The sequence below is a fragment of the Hemitrygon akajei genome, chromosome 31 (assembly GCF_048418815.1).
Source record: "Hemitrygon akajei chromosome 31, sHemAka1.3, whole genome shotgun sequence".
Taxonomy (NCBI): domain Eukaryota; kingdom Metazoa; phylum Chordata; class Chondrichthyes; order Myliobatiformes; family Dasyatidae; genus Hemitrygon; species Hemitrygon akajei.
In genome coordinates this window covers 14,005,732-14,027,910 of record NC_133154.1, presented here as the reverse complement: position 1 = coordinate 14,027,910, position 22,179 = coordinate 14,005,732, and the positions used below count along the sequence as shown (strand labels likewise).

The following is a 22,179-nucleotide window of genomic DNA, read 5'->3' as shown; positions in this document are numbered from 1 at the left end:
GTGACCCACATCACAGATCAGGGATGCGTGGTGCCTGCTTCCCGACGGACAAGAGGCTGAGGAGAGCCAGCAGGAGGCACCCAGGCGAGCAGCTGCAACACAGTGCATTGGCAGGTTCTGCGAGAGGTGTCAGGCGTGAGGCAGCTCCAAACCGGGACACGGGTTTGCCAGAGAGCCCGGAGCATCACTTTCTCGTACAGTCCCGCTGGCAGTCATCAGTCAGGGTTCGATTCCTGCCAGTGTCTGTAAGGAGTTTGTACGCTCTCCTTGTAAACGTTTGGATTTCCTCCAGGTGCTCCGGTTTCCTCCCACAGTCCAAAGGCATACGGGTTAAGGTTAGTAAGTGTGGGCATGAAATGTTGGCGCTGGAAATGAGGTGACACTTATGGGTTTCCCTCATCGCCTTACTCAGACAGTGTTTGTCGTTGACGCAGAATGACATACAGGTGTCCCTCGCTTTACGAATGTTCGCTTTACATCACTTCGCTTTTACAAAAGACCTACATTAGTAACCTGTTTTTGCATTACAAAGAGGATTTTCGCTTTTATGAAAATTTTTCCCATATAAATTAATGGTTCTTCGCTTTACGCCATTTCGGCTTAAGAAAGGTTTCATAGGAACACTCTACCTTTGGGGGGGGGGGGAACACCTGTATTTCACTGTACTTCTTGATGTACGTGTGCCAAGTAATGCTAATCTTCCTTAGTGTGGAAGTGGCAGCCATTTCCATTTGAACACTTGCAAGCCCTGCCATCGTCTGATCACAGTCTCAGCTTCCACTGATGCAGAAGCTACTGGAGTTCAGTGCCTGTTAGGGGATTTGCATCATCGGTCCTCCCAGCAAATGTGAACGGTTGCTAGGACACCACCCCAGGTAGGAGCGAATGACATCTGCGCTCCCCTCAGGACACCGGCACTTGTCCCTGTTCCCGCACTGTTGGTCGTACAGTACGCCTGTCATAAATCTTTGTTTATGTATACCTTTTTCATAAATTCTGTTGCATTTCATTAAATGCCTGCAAGAAAATGAATCTCAAGATAATACAAGGTGATATATTTATACTTTAATAATAAATTTACGTTGACTGACTTTGACTTTGACTGTCATTGCTCATCAAGAGACAGCACAGTCTGAACCTTGGCCTGCTGAGCCCAGAGTGTTTTCCTGAAGTCAGCACCCTCCTGCACAAGAAGTCTGCACCTCTGGTTCTGTCAAGGAGATGGACTGGTGGCACTGTGTGGGATCTATAGGGCAGGCAAGACCAGTAACGGATTGCACCAATATAGTTTGCTTTATTAATTTTCTTGCAGTTGCAAGTACAGTATAAACCGAATTTGGAATGTTTGTTCAGTGTGTTCACTGGTGTGTTAGGTGCTGTAATATAGGAAATGTAGTTTTGTACCAGATTCTTCCAGTAGAACATAGAACAGTACAGCACAGGAACAGGCCCTTCAGCCCACAATGTTGTGCTGAGCCAGCTAAAAGGTAAATCAAAACTCCTCCACCAAAACTAATCCCTCCTACATACACATTGTCCATATCCCTCCATTTTGCTCACATCCACCCACCTAAATGTCTCTTAAAAGCCTTTACCACCATATCAGGCAGCACATTCCAGGCACCCATGACCCGCTGAGTGAAAAACTTTCCTGTAAATGCCTGCAAGAAAATGGATCTTACATGGGTGGTATATGGTGACATATAGGTACTTTGAACTCTGGCATCACTGTTCACTGCCTCCTCAGTGATCTCTTTGTGTCCTGCTCCAAGTCTATAATCTGGTTCCCCACCACACTCTTTCCCATTCTATTTTACCTCTTGAACTTTTGAAAGCTTCCTCAAAGTTCTCTTCCAACCCTGACCCCAGACTCACTCTGTTTGTTGTCTTTCACCATCCCCTCTTGCTTCGTCTACTGACATGACTTGCTGCCAGTCTCTGGATTTTGAATCTGCTTCTTCGCAGAGTGCTGAGGATAATGAGGCTTTATTTGTACCTCATGCATATTCAGTAATCGCTGTGAGGCTTTTCCAAAGTCAGTTGGTTATCACGAACCAAAAATTTACATGGTGGGTTATTTTTAGCCGACAGGAAAGCGACAGAAACTCAACTGTGTGTCTGAAGCCTAAGCTGTCTGATTCAGGTTTCAAACTGATTATTTGTGGACAGGACTTCCTCTGGACAAAGAACTGAATGTCCAAACTTTGTCACCTGAAGTTTCTAGATAAGGAGCAAAAGTAAGAAATAAAGAAATACATACAATGGCCCCTTTATTAGGCACCTGCAGCATCTAATAATGTGGCCACTGAGTGTATGCTTGTGATCTTCTCATCCGTAGCCCATCCACTTCAGGTTCGATGTGTTGTGCGTTCAGATATGCTCTTCTGCACATCACTGTTGTAACATGCAGTTGGGCTAGATGCCTTCCGGTCAGCCTGAACCAGTCATCATTCTCCTTTGACCTCTCATTAACGAGGCGTTTTCGCTAGATGGCTTTTGTTTCTTAACGCCGTTCTCTGTAAACTCCAGAGACTGTTATGCACGAAAATCCCAGAAGGTCAGCAGTTTCTGAGATACTCAAACCACCCCGTCTGACACCAACAATCATTTTACACTAGAGGTCACTTAGATCACACTCTGATGTTTGGTCTGAACAGCAATTGAACCTCTTGACCATGTTTACATGCCTTTATTCATTGAGTTGCTGCCACCTGATTGGCTGATTAAATATTTGTATTAACGAGCAGGTGTTCCTAATACAGTGGCCACTGAATGTCTATCTCGCATTTAACACTACCTTTTTATAATGAATTTGTGAAGACTCCCAACCTCAGGTTATTCAATAAATAGAGGGGAAAGAGGCTCGATTCCAGCATCGTCTGCGTAAAGGTGAGTTGCCGAGCTTTCTTGTCCTCCCCTTGCGTTGATTGTTTTCAGTGACGAGCATGTGGGGGTATTAGAAGGAAGGTGTGACTTCAAATCACAAAATCCCACAGAGAATTAACCCAAAGGAAATTATAACATGGCAAATACTCTGATTGTTTGTCTCATCATCTCTGCAGGTTCCACCTTGTACTTTTTGAAAGCATTCACAATAAAAACCTCAACTTCCTTTATTCCTGCCTCCCTCCACAATAGATCTCCACCACTGACATTTGATCTCTTTGTCAATGCTTGTTTGAAAATTAAAATCACCCACTGAAGGGAGACGGGAATGATAGCAACAGGAGAATTGTTGGGTATTGTAATTCCATTCTTTCTGTGGTGCCCTTTTTTAAAGAGTATTTGTATTTAGCTTCTCTTTCCATTCAGTCAAACTACTGTGGATTCATAAAACACTGAAATATTCAAAGCAAAAAAATGTTGGAGGAACTCAGCAGGTCGGGCAGCATCTATGGAAATGAATAGGTTTCGAGCCTAGGCCCTTCTTTAGGACCAAAAAAGAAGGGGGGAAGATGCTGGAGTGAAAAGGTGGGGGGAAGGGGAAGGTGCAGAAATATTCCTTCAGCCCGCTGACTCTGTCAACCCCATCAAGCACTCATTTTATATCTCTACCATCTTGCTCTCCCCACCCCCTTTTCCTTCAACCCCCTTCCTTCCCCCTCAGATACGAAACAGGGTCAGTTTTACAGCTGCCAGTTAACTACCAGCCTTTAGGTCTTTGGGATGTGGGAGGAAACAGGAACACTTGGGAAGTCCATGCAGTCACAGGGAGAACGTGTTAACTCTTCCGCACCGGCGGTCAGGATCGAACTTGCATTGCTAAAGCCCTGTCAGTTCTGGCACGGTGCCTGATGGCTCCATGAATTACCAGGAGCACTTAGTTAGCCGTATGGTTCTGTGTGTGAAAGAGCACTAATATTCCTGGCAGCCTTTGAAGCCGTTCCCACTATAGCATATGAACCCCAATCCTGCATCTCAACTCCACTTTCCTGTCTAATCTCTAAGTATTTCCCAACTGGACTTGGTGACTGAGCGTCGAATAGTGAATTCCATCTGTCTTGTCCCAGGCATAGATTTAAATCCCAGGCCATTGTAGGGTCAGTTTTCCTCAAAGATTAGTTAGCAGTCCCAGTACCTTAAAGTCTGGTGACGGAACGGCTCTGAGAGCAGCCAGGAGAAAGCTCACCTTCGGCATCAAGAGGGCAAAGGCCGCCTACACACAAAAGATGTTTAGGAATGCCTGTCTGATAACAATCCCAGCATACGTGGCTGGGTTTCCAGGGCGTTACTGACTGCAAGGGAAAACAGTATCGACTGTACCAGTGACACCTCCCTCCCTGATGCTCTTAACAATTTTTATGCATACAACACAACGCCAGCCTTGAAAGCTACTCCCTCCCAGGTGAGCAGCCACTGTCTGTAACACAGAACTAAATTACTAGTGCCCAGTGACACTGACACCAAGTATCATGAAATGCTTTTTGAATGGCTGATAATGGCACATATCAAAAATTCTATTCCTGCCACACTGGACATGCACCAATATATTTACCAAAAGAACCACTCTACGACAGATTCCATAGCATCTGTCATGCGCCTGGCCCTGACACACGGTGAAAACAAGGGCACTTATATTAGAATGTTGTTTCTGGATTTCAGTACGGCATTCAGCACTTTTGTCCAACAAACTCCCACTCCTCGGTTTAAATACACCACTGTTCCTAACAAACAGACCTCAGATAGATGGATACAAAACCTCCCTCCTCCCTCCCCGTCATCCTCAACTCGAGTCCCCCCAGGACTGAGCCCACTGCAGTACACTGTGCTCACGCATAACTGTACAGCCAAACACCGGAGCAATCTCATCGTCAAGTTCACCAATGACAAGACAGTGGTGGAGCTCATCGCCATCAACGGTGGGATGGCCAACAGAGAGGAGGTGGAAGAGCTCGAGGCCTGGGGTCAGGCAAAGTATCTCTTCCTTGCTGTCAATGAGACAAAGGAGATGGTCATCGACTTCAGGAGAACTTGTACCACTCACTGTACCAATTTACATCGGTGGCATAGCAGTGGAAACTGCAAGTGGTTTCAAACCCCTGGGAGTGCACATCACATGCAACCTCTCATGGTCCCAGAACGCACCCTACACGGTCAAGAAAGCTTCCCAGTGCTTCTTTCTGAAGAGAGCTGGACTTTGCACATCCATACTCTCGTCATTCTATAGACGTGCAATAGCAAGCATCCTGACAAGCTGCCTCACTGCCTGGTGGGGAAGCTGCACTGTGGCGGACAGGAAGGCTCTACAACAGGTAGTCATCATTGGCACCCCCTTACCCACCACCAAGGACATAGGAGGGGTCATTGATAAGTTCGTGGCCTATGGTAGAAGGAGTCAATTTTAGAAAACCTAGCACATTTATTTTTCAACATAGTCCTCTCAGTCCAGTGGTCATGGAGCATAACGATCTTAGACCTTCAGAAAGTGTCCACAGCAGGGGTGATTGATAAGTTTGTGGCCTAAGGTAGAAGGAGATGAGTTATACGGCTCTCGTTACATACACATGCAGTTCAATTCTTTGATTATGCAGAAAGTTTGAAGTTAACTCCTCAGGGTTGATTGATAGGTTCATGGCCTAAGGTAGAAGGAGATGAGTTATTAACTTCAAAATTTCTGCCTAATCACTCAAAGAGTTGAACTGCATGTACATTTAACGAGAGCTGTATAACTCATCTCCTTCTACCTTAGGCCACAAACTTATCAATCACCCACCTGTGGACTTTCTGGAGGTCCAAAATCCGTATGCTCCATGACCACTGGACTAAGTGTGGAAATGTAGGAAGGAACTATGTTGAAAAATAAACGTGCTAAGTTTTCTAAAATTGACTGCTTCTATCTTAGGCCACGAACATATCAATCACCCCTCTTATATACAGGAAGGTGCCCAAAAAGGGCCAGTAACATCATGAAGGATCCCACCCACCCTGCTCGTGGACTGTTTGTCCCACTCTCATCAGGGAGGAGGCTACATAGCATCCACACCAGGAACACCAGACTCAAAACTGGTTACTTTCTCTAAGCAGTAAGGCTGATCTACACCTCCACCCACTAACTTCACCATTACTTTATTATTTCCCATCTTATGTACCTTATTGTACCTTATGTACAATCTAGCATCACTTTATGGCCATATAATCAATGAATTCTTATATCTTATTATATACTATAAGATAGCTTATAGCATATATGTCAAACTCAAGGCCCGCGGGCCAAATGCGGCCCGCGGTGGAATTATCTTTGGCCCGCGAGATAATATCTAATTACTATTAAAGCTGGCCCCAGTAATCGAAGCGCCTATGGCGTATGATATGGCTAATGCTGAGTTTATTCAGGTACCAGGTTTTCAGGGTTTTTAGTGTTTATTCGGCAGTCTTGCTCGGCAGTCTTCTTCATAAGAAACGGAATGTGTAAAGTGAAACACTTTGTAGTTATAGCAGAGACTGAGACACATGAGAGCAGGCTGAAAAAACAGAGGCAACGAAAGCTACGTTCGCACGTGTCCGACTGATCTGGCCCGCATGAAGCTGCATTTTGCACAATCCGGCCCGTGACCTAAAATGAGTTTGACACCCCTGGCTTATAGTCTATAAGCTAACATGTATTTATTGTGGGGTTTTTTGTGCTTCATCTGATCTGGAGTAAGTTATTTTGTTGTCTTTACACTTGTGTACAGGAAATTACATTAAGCAATCTTGATTAATCTGACCCTGATAATCTGCACAGTATGTACCCAGGTGGGTGGGAAAGGTGAAGGACTGGAGAGGAAGGAATCTGATTGACACCTGGCTTCACCTATCACCTTCTAGCTATCTTCCTTCCCCTCACCCCACCTTGTTATCCTGGCATCCTCCCCCTTCCTTGCCAGTCCTGAATAAGTGTCTTGGCCCGAAACATTGACTGTTTATTCATTTCCATAGATGCTGCCTGACCTGCTGAGCTCCTCCAGCAATTTGTGTGTGCTGCTGTGGGGCTTGAGTGTGGGCAAGGTTGCACAGTGTTAAGCAGTCACTTCTGTGGGATCTGCTTACTTCCAAGAGAAGTTGAATAGATCACTGAGATTATCTTTCTAAAGGGAATTAATTACTGATTTTAAGTCTGAAAATTGAGGTTTGCAATCTTGTGCTTGCACGTGACCACGAGCCAGTGTTGTCACTTTGATTGCACTGCCGGGTTGCTCAGCCCTGCGGCTTTCAGCTTACACAACACGCGGACAGCTGGAGGAACTCAGTGGGTCAGGCAGCATCTACGGAGGGAAAAGGACAGTTAGCCTTTCACTGACCCAAAACGCTGACTATCCATATCTCTCCATGGATGCCGCCTGTCTTGCTGAGTAACTCTGGTTCTTTGTGCATAGCTCGAGATTCCTACATCTTGCGTCTCTGGCTTACGGCTTCAATTTTGGGTAGTAGTGCAGTTAACGTGATTCACCGAAACTCGTGTATCTGGCTTGTGTTCATTAATTGTTGCTCCTTAGTTGACGAACTACATTCCAATCCATCGGCAAACAGTCTTTGCACTCACAGAACATAGAAATCTACAGCTCATTACCTTGTAATCTACGGTGGTGGTTTCCTTACAATAAGGGCTGATGTCTTCGGGAGAGGAAGGGAGAGCAACGATAATTAGGGGTATAGCAAGTTGTTAGATTCAGATCCATTTGTATACCACAATGTACATAGAAGTGCGTCGTTTGCATTAACAAATCAGCATAAAATGAGGTTGTGCAGGGGGCAGCCCACAAGTGTCTCCACGCATTCTGGCGCCTACAGAGCATGACCACAATGCTCGGCAGAACAACACAGAGCACAGCAAGCAACAACAACAGCAAAACAAACCCCTTCCCTCTCTCCCACACATCCACATAGACAGATCTCCAACCCGAGGACAGGCCTCCAGCAGACTCAAGGACAACTGGCCTCGACATCCCCAGTGGACTTCAGATTGGTAGACCCAATACTTTGGCCTCTGGGCTTCAAACCCAGGACTTACTGGTGACAGGACCTTGACCTCCCGGCCACGAATTCCAGCGTATGATCTCTAATAAAAAAAAACTTCAATTCTGTGAATATAAATAAATAAAATCAGAATGTGCTGCGAAAAGCCAGTGGGTCCGGCAGCATCTGAGAAATAGAGTTAATGTTTTAAATCCAAGATCCTTTGTCAAAAACTTTGCTGAAATGGAGTAATTCTCCCTAAGGACTAATGACATGTTGTAACTTATACATATAGCTGGCATGCCTAAGACTTTTACACTGTACTGTTGCCACAGAAAAAAAATTTATGACATATGTGAGTGATGATAAACCTGATTTCTGATGTGGGTCTTTATTGTGGACTGAGAGTGGGAAGGCGGCAGGGAGAGGGGAGGGACCGGGAAGCACCAGAGAGACATTCTGTAGTGATTAATAAACCAATTGTTTGGAATCAAATTGCCTCGCCTGGTGTCTCGGCCGGGTGTATCTGCACTGGTGCCACCACTCGCCCCTGGCAATCCTTCTCTGCCACCTGTCTCACTCCCTTTCCTTGGCGTTCCATGCTCACCATTCCCAACATCCTTTGCTCCAACCAGATTTACAAACTCGCTCCTCGTTCCATGTTGACAAATACAGTACTGTGCAAAAGTCTTAGACACCCTCGCTGTGTATATGTGCCTAGGACTTTTGCACTGTACTGTACGTACATAAAAGTGTCAGATTTTAAGCCAATGATCTTGTTCCCAAGGTTGAGGAATGAAGAACTAGCAGGCATAGGTTTAAGATGTGAGGAGAAAGATTTAAAAGGAACCCGAAAGGCAACTTTTTCACTCAGAGAGGAGTCTGCATGTGGAATGAGCTGCCAGAAGAAATGGCTTAGGCAGAGACATGGACAACATTTCAAAGATACTTGGGCAGGTATGCACTGTAGATAGGAAAGGTGTAGAGGGATACGGGGCAAACAGTCAAATGGGACTAGCTGAGACGGGAAGCATGGACCATTTGGTCTAAAGTTTCTGTGCAAAGTGACTCTACGACTCCATGTTGTGACTTACAAAGTCCTGCTGCATTGAATCCACTTTGGTTGGTTAGTGGAAGGACCAGTTAATCAGCATTCCTACTGATTTCAGGTGGTAGGATAGTGATATATCTGTACCAAAGAAAGTGTAAAGCTCTCCTTCCCTCGCTAGCCTGCGGGTCACCCTTGGGCAAGATATAGCATCTGCTTAGCACCCTCTCCCCATCCCGATCAGGGTCACGTGAAGCTATGGGAGCAGGTTGTATCAGCAGCTTGTGCATATCACATCCTGGTTATGCAACCACTGATGCCAGGCAGACAACCTCTGAAGAATATTGATAATGGCTGGGGTCACCCGTCTTTTCATTTATTGATAAACAGTGCGGAATAGCCACGCCGCCCAGCAACCCACCAATTGAATCCAAGCCTAATCATGGGACAATTCACAATTACCCATTTACCTGCCAACCGGCACTCCTTTGGACTCTGGGAGGAAACTAGAGCACCCGAAGGAAACCCATATAGTCACAGGGAGAACGTACAAGCTTCAGAGGCAGGAATTGAACCCTGGTTGCCTGTACTACCATGCTGCCCTATCATGTAAAGATAGTGCCCAGAAGAAGGAAATGGTGTGCCACAGGGATCAGTGCTGGGTTCATTGTTATTTGTCATCTATAACAATGATCTGGATGATAATGTGGTCAATTAGATCAGCAAATTTGCTGATGATATAAAGATTGGAGGTGTAGTGGACAGTGAGTAAGGTTTTCAAAGCTTGCAGAGGGATTTGGACCAGCTGGAAAAATGGCAGATAGAGTTTAATGCAGACAAGTGTGAGGTATTGCACTTTGGAAGGACAAACCAAGGTAGAACATACAAAGTAAATGGTAGGACACTGAGGAGTGCAGTAGAACAGAGGGATCTGGGAATACAGATACATAATTCCCTAAAAATTGGCATCACAGGTAGATAGGGTCATAAAGAGAGCTTTTGGTACATTGGCCTTTATAAGTCAAAGTATTGAGTATAAGAGTTGGAATGTTATGGTGAGGTTGTATAAGACATTTGTGAGGCCGAATTTAGAGTATTGTGAGCGGTTTTGGTCACCTAATTACAGAAAGGATATTAATAAGGTTGAAGAGCGCAGAGAAGGTTTACAAGGATGTTGTTGGGACTTGAGAAACTGAGTTACAGAGAAAGGTTGAATAGGTTAGGACTTTATTCCCTGGAGTGTAGAAGAATGAGGGGAGACTTGATAGAGGTATATAAAATGATGACGGGTATAGGTAGAGTGAATGCAAGCAGGCTTTTTCCACTGAGGCTAGGGGAGAAAAAAAACCAGGGGACATGGGTTAAGGGTGAATGGGGAAAAGTTTAAAGGGAACATTAGGAGGGGCTTCTTCACACAGAGAGTGGTGGGAGTGTGGAATGAGCTGCCAGGTGAAGTGGTAAATGCGAGCTCACTTTAACATTTAAGAAAAACTTGGATGAGAGGTGTATGGAGGGATATGGTCCAGGAGCAGGTCAGTGGGACTAGGCAGAAAAATGGTTCGGCACAGCCAAGAAGGGTGAAAGGGCCTGTTTCTGTGCTGTAATGTTCTATGGTTATATGTCAAACCACTTCTGTAGAAAAATTTGCCCCAAAAAAATCATGGTTCTGGATCGCCTATGTCATGCAACACAGCACATAATTAACTGGCGAACGAATTGATTTTCATCATGTGTCTGTGTGACACATGAAGGCAGTGGTCAGCAGTACCTCAGGTGGACAAAGGGCTTGTCCAGCTTACCCGTGAAGAATGGGCTACTGGGCAAGGTGCGTTTCACAAGAAAGGAGCAAGACTGACAATTCAGCCGTCAATAAACTTCCTCTTCCCGAGAACAGATATGTATTTGTCTTATTTTTAAACTACAAAGCCAAAGTAAAAAGCTTCTCGTTAAATTTTACAGGGAAAGACGAGGAAAAAGAGAAGAACGTAGACGAAGCAGCCAGCAGCACCATGGCGGCATCTGCTTCCCTCATGCCAACCATCTGGGACAAGACGATTCCATACGACGGCGAGACCTTCCACCTCGAGTACATGGACCTGGATGACTTCCTGTTGGAAAACGGAATTGCGGGCAGCCCAAGCCACCTCGACCTGCAGGACACACTGGAAAGTAGCCTCTTGCCAGTGGAGGAGCTGGAGAAGAAGGAGTTGGCCCTGTACCCAACGGTGAATTGCGATGGTGGGCCCCGAGCGCTTTATTTTAAATGTTTATATTGACTGTTGTACCTCCTGAGGTGTAAGTTCAAGTTAAGGCCAGACCAATGGAAAGGCAGCCTCGATTGTAATGCCCCTAAGTGCAGTCTAGCACACACTGGGAATATAGTAGTGCTAACCAGCAAGTTCTCCTGATTATTGGATGATATCTTTAATATACAGACTCACTTGAATTTTGATGGGTTTAAAGGGAGTGGGGGATGCACAACAGATCCAGCCATATTCCTGAGCCCAGGTTTTCCGGGCCCCCTGCTGTGGCCACACTCCCCGCTCACTCTCTGGAGCACTGGCTCATGTTCTGAATGGGCGAGCGGACGCCAGGGTTTCTGAATAATCAGATGCCAGATCATCGGGGTGCATTTCCCCCTGGGGACCTAAAGGGCACTCTGCAGAATACCTTGCTCGTACTTGGCATTGCTCTGCGGTGGCAAAGAGGTCAGGCTGGTGGGCCTCTTTTGATTGAATTTCTGTGGAATTCGTTGGCACTAGCAGCTGTGGAGGCCAAATCATAGAGGTAGATCATGAAACAGGCCCTACAGGCTAACCATCGACCTCTCATCCTACATTCATTCCATATTTTATTCTTCCCTCTTTCTTGCCAACTCCTTCCAGGTTCCTCCTCTCACCCACATACTAAAGCTACTCGCAGGTCTTTGGGATGTGGGAGAAAACCAGAGCAGAAAATGTGCAGACTCCTTACAGACAGCACCCGAGGTCAGGATTGAACCCAGATCTCTGGCGCCAGTAACTGCATTACTGTCCCTTTCTTTATGTTCTCCCTCATCACCTTCCTGTTCCCAACGTCAGTTAGATCTTACATTGTCTCTTTCCTTTCCATACTGAGGGTTACTTTCACGCCCTGGTTTCTAATTTAGATAGAGAATGTTTTCACTTGAGAAAGTTGCAAACCAACAAAACTGTTCCAAAATCCAGGGATACCATAATTGAGTATTAAGCCGGCCGGTTGGTGTAGTGGCATCCACACTGGACTTCGAGGTGAATGGTCCCGGGTTTGAATCCAGCCGGCTCCTTGTACGCGTTCCATCCCTGCAGGGTTGAGCATCGAGCTAGCAGCTCGGCCTCATGAGAAACACAAATGTTAAAGAAATGGCCAGGTTGCCACCTGTTGCACCACAGGCTGCAGAGAGGAATGACAAATAACTGAGGAATAACAGTTCGGTCAGTTAGATCTTGTGAAGTACATGAAAACGCATTGTGTTATGATTAGTTATTCATTAGGAATGTTCGCTGTACAAGTATTCTGGAGTAAGACCAGTCCATTTTGATTGTAATCATTCCTTTTGTATTAACTTGTAAAGATTTGAAAGGGAGATTTTATATAATCCAGTCCTACGCTACGTTCTAGATTCTGATGGAAACCAGTCTGAGCGTACATCTCCAAGCCCAGTCGACCCAGAGGCGATCGATGTGTTGGTGAACTTTGAGCCAGACCCTACCGACTTGGTCCTGTCTAGTGTCCCCGGGGGAGAGTTGTTCGATCCCCGCAAGCACAAGTTTTCTGAAGACGAACTCAAGCCACAGCCTATGATTAAAAAAGCGAAGAAGATCTACGTCCCACCTGAGCAAAAGGTATCTGTGCAACGTCCTCTGCTGTGGCTTTGCAACACTGTAGGCTCGGAGCTGGTTGTATTTCACACGTAGTGTGCGGATTTCCTGAGGTTAAAGCACTCGAAGTGGTAATAAACCAAACAGAGCAGTGTGCTTTTTCTGTGGGGAAGTACGTACGACGTGGGTTAGCAGAGACATGACTGCTCTGTCCCTGTCTCTCTCAGTATGTTACTCTCGAATAACTAGGTAGCTCTTCACACTGAGGATCAGGTGAACTCTCAACTTTTTGTTTACAAATGGATCTCGGTCACCAAAGGCTAACTGGGTGAGGCTGGACAGCAAGAGCCTGTAGAAACATTGCACTGAAGGAATGTGTGACTCTCAGAGGGGTGGGGGAGGGTGGTCGCTGTAGAAGCGGTGTTGGTGGGTAAAGGAAAGGATCGAGTGTGTACGACCGGCTGAAATTTTTGATAAGGAGCAGGAGGCTGAAAACTTAATTGACAAGTCTTTTACAGAGGTGGTCACACCCAGAGTGCAGGCTTCAGGCTTCAGGTAGTAGATGGGTGACCACCAGGAGAAGTAAGAGGAATCAGAACCGGGTTTATTATCACCAGCCTGTGTCGTGAAATTTGTTAACTTAGCAGCTGTTCTTCAATGCAATATATAATATAGAAGTGGACAAAAGATACAAATAAATAAATAAGTAAATCAATTACAGTCTTTGTATATTGAATAGATTAAAAATCGTGCAAAAACAGAAATAATATATATTTTTAAAAGTGAGGTGGTGTTCATGGGTTCAATGTCCATTTAGGAATTGGATGGCAGAGGAGAAGAAGCTGTTCCCAAATCGCTGAGTGTGTGCCTTCAGGCTTCTGTACCTCCTACCTGATGGTAACAGTGAGAAAAGGGCATGCCCTGGGTGATGGGGGTCCTTAATAATGGACGCTGCCTTTCTGAAAACTGCTCCTTGAAGATGTCCTGGGTACTTGGTAGGTTAGTACCCAAGATGGAGCCGAGTAAATTTACAACCCTCTGCAGCTTCTTTCAGTCCTGTGAAGTAGACCCCCTCTCCCATACCAGACTGTGTCAGAATGCTCTCCACAGTACATCTGTAGAAGTTTTTGAGCGTATTTGTTGACATACTAAATCTCTTCAAACTCCTAATGAAGTATAGTCACTGTCTTGCCTTCTTTATAGCTGCATCAATCAGCAGTCACTGAAGGGTTTCCCCGTGGCTATTGCCTTCAATAACAAGTGCACCCCTCTTGATACTGCTAGGGGTGTGGAATGACCTACCAGTGGCACTGTGGCCAGCTCTGAGGCTCAGCAGAGAAGGGTAAAATCAGGCAGAGTGGTAGTGACAGGACATTCGACAGTTAGGGGGACAGACAGGAGATTTTGGGGGCGCAAAAGAGAAGCCAGGATGGTGTGTTGCTTCCCAGATGCTAAGGTCCAGGATGCCTCAGAGCGGCTGCAGAAGATTCTCGAGAGGGAGGGTGAGCTGCCAGAGTCTGTGGTGCACCTTGGCACCATGACATAGGTAGAAAGGGGGGAAGCGGTCTTGCACAGTGAGTATGGGGAGATAGGGAAGAGGCTGAAGAACAGGACCTCCAAGGTAGTAATCTCAGTGCCACGTGCTAGTCAAGTCAGGAATAGGATGATGGTACAGGTGAATGAGTGGCTGAGGAAGTGGGGTAGGGGGCAGGGTTTCAGATTTCCGGATCACTGGGATCACTTCTCGGGAAGGTATGACCTGTACAAAAATGTCAGGTTACACCTGAACCCGAGAGGAAACCAGTATCCTTGCGGCAGGTTTGCCAGAGCTGTCGGGGAGGGTTTAAATTAAGTTGGCAGGGGAGTAGGGACTGCAGTGATCAGGCTGAGGATGGAGCAGTTGGTATACAAGTCGATGCAGTGTACAGTGAGTCTGTGAGAAAGGACAGGCAGATTATAGACAATAGGTGTAGCAGTAGGCCATTCGGCCCTTCGACCCAATACCGCCATTCACTGTGATCATGGCTGATCATCCACAATCAGTACCCCGTTCCTGCCTTCTCCCCATATCCCTTGACTCTGCTATCTTCAAGAGGTCTATCTAACTCTTTCTTGAAAGCATCCAGAGAATTGGCCTCCACTGCCTTCTGAGGCAGAGCATTCCACAGATCCACAACTCTCTGGGTGAAAAAGTTTTTCCTCAACTCCGTTCTAAATGGCCTACCCCTTATTCTTGAACTGTGGCCTCTGGTTCTGGACTCCCGCAACATTGGGAACATGTTTCCTGCCTCTAGCTTGTCCGTTATAGGGTAAAATCACAGTTATTGGGATGAATTGAAGTGTAACATGAGGCAAAATTGAAAAGAGTGATGAATACAGGGCTGAAGGTGCTATATTTGAATACACACAATGTATGGGATAAGATAAATGATTCTGTAGCGCAGTTAGAGATCATCATCATAGCTAGCCACACCAGACAGCCACCCACTCTGGTGTTGTTTGGTTGATGTTGAGCAGGTCAGTGTCAGCTAAATCAGGTGAGAGTGGGCAGTTGTGCAGAACGTGTTCAATGTTCTGCACCCTCTCACCACACTCGCAGCATTCGCTGGTCTTTAAGAGATTAGCGGGTATGACATTGTGGATGTCTTGGCCCTTCAGCCTACCAACTCTCTGCTAACTAGAGGACCAGAGGGCACAGCCTCAGAATAGAAAGACATTTGTTTAGAACAGAGATGAGGAGAAATGTCTTTAGCCAGAAGATGGTGAGTCTGTGGAATTCACTGCCATGGGCAACTGTGGAGGCCAAGTCATTGAGTATATTTAAAGCAGAAGTCGACAGATGCTTAGTTATTTAGGATGTCAAAGGTTACAGGGAGAATGCAGGAGAATGGGGTTGAGAGAGTTAATAAATCAGCCATGATGGAATAGCAGAGCAGACTCGATGAGCTGAATGGACTAGTTCTGATCCTATGTCTTATGGTCTTGTTTCTTACCTCAGTCGTGTCTAAAAAGGATCTTGCACTTCACTGAATTCTTTTTCTCCACCATTGATAACAATGTTTAGATTGTAACCTTTCAAATTCACCCTCTAAACCCTCCACCTTTGGGGTGTCCTGTTTCCAAGCAGGTTCTTGTTCCTGATTTGGTATCTTGTGTACCCTGCCTCTACAACCCCACTGTCCCTCTCCCTCCTGTGACCCGGCCAGCAGATTGACTGCTAGTGTATTCCTTTGTGTTTCTTTACTAACCTCAGACAGCAACTAACTAACTTAGAACATAGAACGTAGGATGTAGAATATTAGAGCACAGTACAGGCCCCTAGGCCCACAATTTTGTGTCAACCTTTTAATCTGTTCTAAAATCAGTCTAACCCTTCCTACACAGCCCTTCATTTTCCAATCATCCATATGCCTATCCAAGAGTTTCTTAAATGCCCCTAATGTACCTGCCTCTACCACCAGCCCTGGTAAGCATTCCACACACTCACCAACCTCTGTGTAAAACAAAAACTTACCTCTGACATCCCTTCTATTCTTTCCTCCAACCACCTTAAAATTATGCCCCCTTGTATTGGCCATTTCTGCCCTGGGGAAAAATCCCTGGTTATTTATGAGCTAGCCTGCTGCTGCCTGTAGGAAGTTTGGACGTCCTACTCGTAACTGTGTGGGTTTCCTCTGGGTGCTCCTGTTCCCTCCCACAGTCCCAAAGACGGTTAGTGGGCGAATTGGTTTTTGCAAATTGTCCAATATTTAGGCTAGGGGATTGCTGACTGGCACGACCGGAAGGGCCTATTCCGTGCTGTATCTCAATCAATCAATCAATAATTAAATAAATAAGGAAGGAGAAAGTTAAACAAACTCCCATAAATGTCCCAGGACAGAGTTTCCTTGTGACCACCTCAATGTCCTTTATCATTGTTGCTTTAAGGATGACCGGTACTGGACAAGACGCAAGAAGAACAATATGGCAGCCAAGCGCTCCCGGGACGCCCGGAGACTGAAGGAGAACCAGATCACGGTACGGGCGGCCTTCCTTGAGAGGGAGAACTCGGCCCTGAGGCTGGAAGTGGCCGAGCTACGCAAGGAGGTGGGGCACTACAAGAACATCATCTCCAAGTATAAAGCCAAATATGGAACTTTGTAAGGGAGCTTCAGCGGTCTTGGTCAGGGGTGGGAGATAACGTTTATATAAAAATTCCCACAGAAAAGGAACTCTCATAACCTGCTATTTGAAAAGAGCACAACTTCCTGTTCTCAGCTGTTCCCCAGCACAACCCTCATAAAACAAGATGAATGGCTTTTAAATATATTCATGGAGTATATATACGTATATAACTTTATAGTAAATAAAATACTGTAACTCTTCCTGTCCTATGGGTTTGCCATGTTACAAACCAGAGGCCTGTCTGCTTAAGGGAAGATAATGGAGTTTGGTTTGATTTTTGTTACTGGCTGGGCCTTTCTTTGTCCAGGACTACACTTCATGGTATTGGGTGGCTTAAAGTTGATTTGTTCCTGCTATTAGTACCTTTTAACTTCCCAGAACTTTTAAAAAAGCAAAGGGACTTTTCCTTCCCAAAGGAAAATAAGAACATAATGGATAGGTGCGGGAATATTCCCAGCTCACCTCACTTGCCTCACCATTCAGTAACGTATACATTATTAGTTCTTTGCCTTCCCTGAGTGCTCTGCCTATCCAGCCCTGAGACTGATATGTGACGGTACATTGTCTTTTCACTTGAAACCTGTATTTTCTCCCCTTGTCTGCATATTCTCTTACAATATATAGCCTACCCTTTTTCCCCCTGAAGCAAGCGCAACTGTGCTACTAATCTGCTCTGTGGCATGGCCTGTAGATGGACACCAACAACGCTCTCCTCACCCAACTTACTGTGCAGGATGAATTCACATCTGCTAGATGTCTGTGGTGGAAAGCCCGTAGGAAATGATTGTCCCAGCCTAAAAATGGGCAGATTATGACCTCCCCTGAGCTAGCAACAGGTTTTAATGAAGATTTTCCGTTCTTTCTTCTCATAAGTTGTGACCTCTGGAGCTTTGACAAGATGGTGGAGGGCCGTGAGGTGAGATTCATTTCATTACTGTCTGGGGCACTAGGCCCTGTCCTCTTTGTTGTTGCTAGATTTGCACAGAGCAAGAGCCACAACAGAGCGGGAGGATTAAATGTTCTTACTGAGTTGTGATAGCCAGTGCGTGCTCTGGGCAACTTCCAGTGTGGGAGCATTGAACCGAGCCCGGACGAAACGAAAACGTGCTCACTCGAAAGCCTACTCAAAAAGAGGGGCCTTCCGCCTGTCGGAAGCCCAATTGATTCACCGCACTTCCCGCATTCTCCCAAACGATCCAATATGGTTCATCTGTAAATGTTGGTGGGGCTTGCAGTAGTTCAAGTGTGTTTATATTTCACCACATCTTGGACTGGACGCAAAGAACCATAGACTAGAACGTGACTTTTAAATGTATCTGTTATCTCAGCATCTGCCAGCCGGAGGTGGCTCGTGAAAAGCAGACAAATGCTGTGGAAATGGCATAAAAGGAACAAAATGTCACCTCGCATTTTATCATTTAACAAGACCTCCCACACTTCTGACTTCACACCCCTTATGTACAAAGCTCTCAGGTGATGTTCAGTCTGACACTACACTGAACCCCTACCTCCTGGGGTTTCTGGAGCGCATGCTAATTCTTTATTTAGAAGTCATTCCCTTATTGTCTTTATTTGCTCCCCTTATTAACTGAAGCTTATTAACACAGTATGCTCGTGTTCAATTACCTAGATCTTCTTCAGGTGATTGGTGATTATAAATGCAAAGCGAAAGCATTTTGTTTTTTTTCGATGAGAGCAATTCCATGCAGAAGTAATTGCTGACAGAATGGCCTGGCATTGTGCAACGTATTATGAAATCATCGCTAAACAGGTCTGTTTTAATTTTGCTTGCTGGATTTAAGCTTTGTTTTCATGCCCCCAGCACCAGTGTTTATGTTCTTTCTCGCGCCTGCTTGTAAAGGGAGCACATTCCAATGACTCTACAATCCATGAGTTGTCTGGGTCAGGACAATGGAGTAGCTTCGCAATCACACATTCTGCCCGTTATTATTGTTTATTGCTACATAAGACGTAACTTCCAGAGAAGTTTATGGTGAACCTCGTTTACAAAATGTTGGAATGGCATGCAGTTTTTTTTCGTTTGAGCAGAATTAGGCCATTTGGCCTAATGAGCCTGCTCTGCCATTTCATCATGGCTGATCCATTTTCCCTCCGAATCCCAACTTCCTGCCTTCTCCCCGTATCCCTTCATGCCCTGACTAATCAAGAATCTATCAACCTCTGCCTTAAATATACCCAGTAATGTGGCCTTCACAGCTGCCTGTGGCAATGAATTCCACAGATCCATTACTGTGTGGCTAAAGAAGTTCCTCCTCATCACCGGTCCCTTGCCTCCAGTCGTGACATCCTGGCCCAGTGCTTAAATCATTGTCCCAACATCAGGTTAAGCTGCTGGGGCCTGGACCCCATTGCCTGGATTCGGCCTGTCCCTGATCTTTCCAATCCAGTCCAGTGCTTAAATTGATCGAATTGTCAAACAGGAACAGAGTGAAAGAAACAAGGGAAATTCTGACAGTGGTTCTTAAATAAATGAGGATTTGGATTCGATAGGGGGGCAGTTGATGTCTCCATGTCTGAAAAGTTCAAAATAAGTAGTAGAACTGACCTGTAGTTTGTCCACGACTGATGACACATGATACTTGCAATCACTTGGGCTGAATTATGAATATACCTGGGGGTGTACATGAGGGAGGAAGGAATGGGAGATGATGTGAGAAGGATGCAGCATCATACCCTGGATTATCCCTCTATATACTGGCAGAAACTGTAGCGACGTGCACAGTTCTTGCGCTAAATCTCTTAAATTTTCATCTGCAGTATGTGAAAAGAAATTGGACATGGAAAATTCATAACGCAGCAGAGACCATCAGCTTTCAAACCACTGACCGAGATCATTCACTGTACTCCAGAAGCACTCAGCACTGGGTTTCCACACGTACCAGGAGCAGGGCTCCTCTAAAGTGGCTGAGTGAGCACATGGAATGTCAACACTGAGTAGGTGACCCCCCTCTCCTAGATTAAGCGTCTTATTGTCGCTGTGTTTGTAATGTTGAGACTGCGATCGGTGTAATTGACAATGGGAGCTGCTATGGCTGTAGGTCCCAACAATAGCTGTCACAGGTAATTAAAAAGCTGTGTGGCCATATGCAACATCTTTAAATTGGTGGCTGCATAATTCTGCACTCCCCGCTGCAGGATTCTGTCTTTCCGCAGTAACTTTTAACAGCTTGCTTGTATGAAACAATGTGCATTTACTAAAATATATCTATCTTGTATATGAAGCCTCAGTGTTCTGGCACTGTTTCTGCTGTGCAATTAGATTTTGCGTGAATCGGTTATATAGCTTTTTTATCAGGGATGTTGTTATGTAGAATCACTGTCATTTTCTGCCTTTTCAGTTGTCTGTTGTTTACTCCGTGATTGAGGAAAGTTGGTTTTTAACCTTCCGAGATCAGGAGTGAGCAGTGGAATGGGTTTAAAATATCCACATTATGCAGGAACTTCCCATCCAGTTTCCCTGGATCTCAGTCCCCCAAAGCGACCAGATACAAGTGAGTTTAACTGGTTTCAGTAAAGGCGGGGTGTCCGAGCTAGACTCATGGTCCCGAACTACTCAGCCGATCCACAGCTGGCCCTCGCAGCCCAGGGTTAAAGTTAGAAGTGTTGACACGAGGAATTTTGAAGATGCTCGAAATCTTGAGCAGTGCACACAAAATGCTGGAGGATCTCAGCAGGTCAGGCAGCATCTACGGAGGGGAATAAGCAGTCGAGTTTCAGGTTGAGACCCGAAGTCCCGATGAAGGGTCTTGGCCCGAAACGTTGACTGTTTATTCCCCTCCATAGGTGCTGCCTGACCTGCTGAGCTCCTCCAGCATTTTGTGTGTGTTGGTTAAAATCAGAAGCATATTGACAGCTCAGTTGAAGTTGCTCAGCCAATTATGTCAATGCCTCCAAATGCAGTTCTCCACGTCTAGGTTATAGTATCCTTATCCAGTCTCTCTTTAGATGTCGCAAGGATCTCTGTTTCAATAAGACACCCACCATCTGGGTGAAAATTTATTTTCTTCAACTCTTCTCCAATCCAAAATCCTGGATGACCATCATCAGGGGACTAAGGATAGTTCCTTTCCAGCCCTGATGAAGTTTCTCGGCCCAAAGTGTTGACTGCTTCTTCCTCTCCATAAAACCTGTCTGACCTGAGTTCTTCTAGCCTCCATTTACACCTACTTCCCCCCACCCTCTATTTTAATGTAACAGAGAAGGAATCTATAGGGCCTCAGTGAGGGGCTTTCTGGGGGATAGGGTAATGTGTAGGGGTCTGAGAATCCCAGAATACGAAGATTCAGATAAGAGACTGTCCTGGCGTCCAGCAACGCAGCATTCTACGTTGGGAAATGTGATCAGGAAAACATGAGGGAACAGCTTCTTCCTTGGGTTAAATTGCCCTTTAGTTGGTAATGAAAGATCTTTGTCATTCTTGACTGACCCGAGATGGTTTTAATGAAGTAGGGGCCCATTAGGGAGAGGAATAGCAATACTTTGCAAAACCATCAGATTTCTGAAGCAACCTCTGGTGCATAATGTGCATACTTTAAGCCCTGTGATTTCTAAATACAGTATCTGTATACAATATACTGTACATTCCAGCTGTGGCTAACGTGCAAAAGTTTATAAAGTCTATTTTTGATTGTTTGTTCCTTAGAGAACAATAAATGCTTTAAAAACCTCAGTCGGTAGTTTTGTTCTCTTTTTGTGTGTAAAAGTGTAAGATAACACACATTAGTGCTGTGGTATGAATACTGGAAGCACTCGGTAGGTCAGGCAACATCAGTGGAGGGAGGAGCATTCAACGTTTCATCAGAAGCATCCTGGATCTGAAACCTTAACTGTATTTCTTCCCACAGGTGCTGCCTGACTTGATGGGTGCTTTTCTGTTTTATTTCAAATTTCTGGTGACCATAAAACCACAAGACATAGGAGCAAAATTAGGCCATTGAGTCTGCTCTGCCATTTCATCATGCCTGATTTATTATCCTTCTCAACCCCTTTCGTCTGCCTTCCCCCCCCCCTCCGGTAACCTTTAATGTGCTTACTAATCAAGAGTCTATTAGCCCCCACTTTAAATATACCCAAAGACTTGGCCTTCACAGCCATCTGTGGCAATGAATTCCATAAATTCACCACCCTTTGGTTAAAGAAATTTCTCCTCATCTCTGTTCTATAGAGACATCC

At 45.4% G+C, this 22,179-nt stretch overlaps 1 protein-coding gene across 1 annotated transcript in view; it reads left to right on the top strand.

Moving 5' to 3' along the window:
* Positions 1 to 21,676, top strand: part of tefa (TEF transcription factor, PAR bZIP family member a) — a 32,326-nt gene extending 10,650 nt beyond the window's left edge. Inside the window, exons 2-4 of the mRNA XM_073033605.1 lie at positions 10,943 to 11,221; positions 12,623 to 12,846; positions 16,750 to 21,676. Coding sequence (XP_072889706.1) covers positions 10,943 to 11,221; positions 12,623 to 12,846; positions 16,750 to 16,965 — 719 coding nt within the window. The 3' untranslated portion in view covers positions 16,966 to 21,676. The remainder of the gene's footprint in view (positions 1 to 10,942; positions 11,222 to 12,622; positions 12,847 to 16,749) is intronic.
* Positions 21,677 to 22,179: the final 503 nt, after the last annotated feature.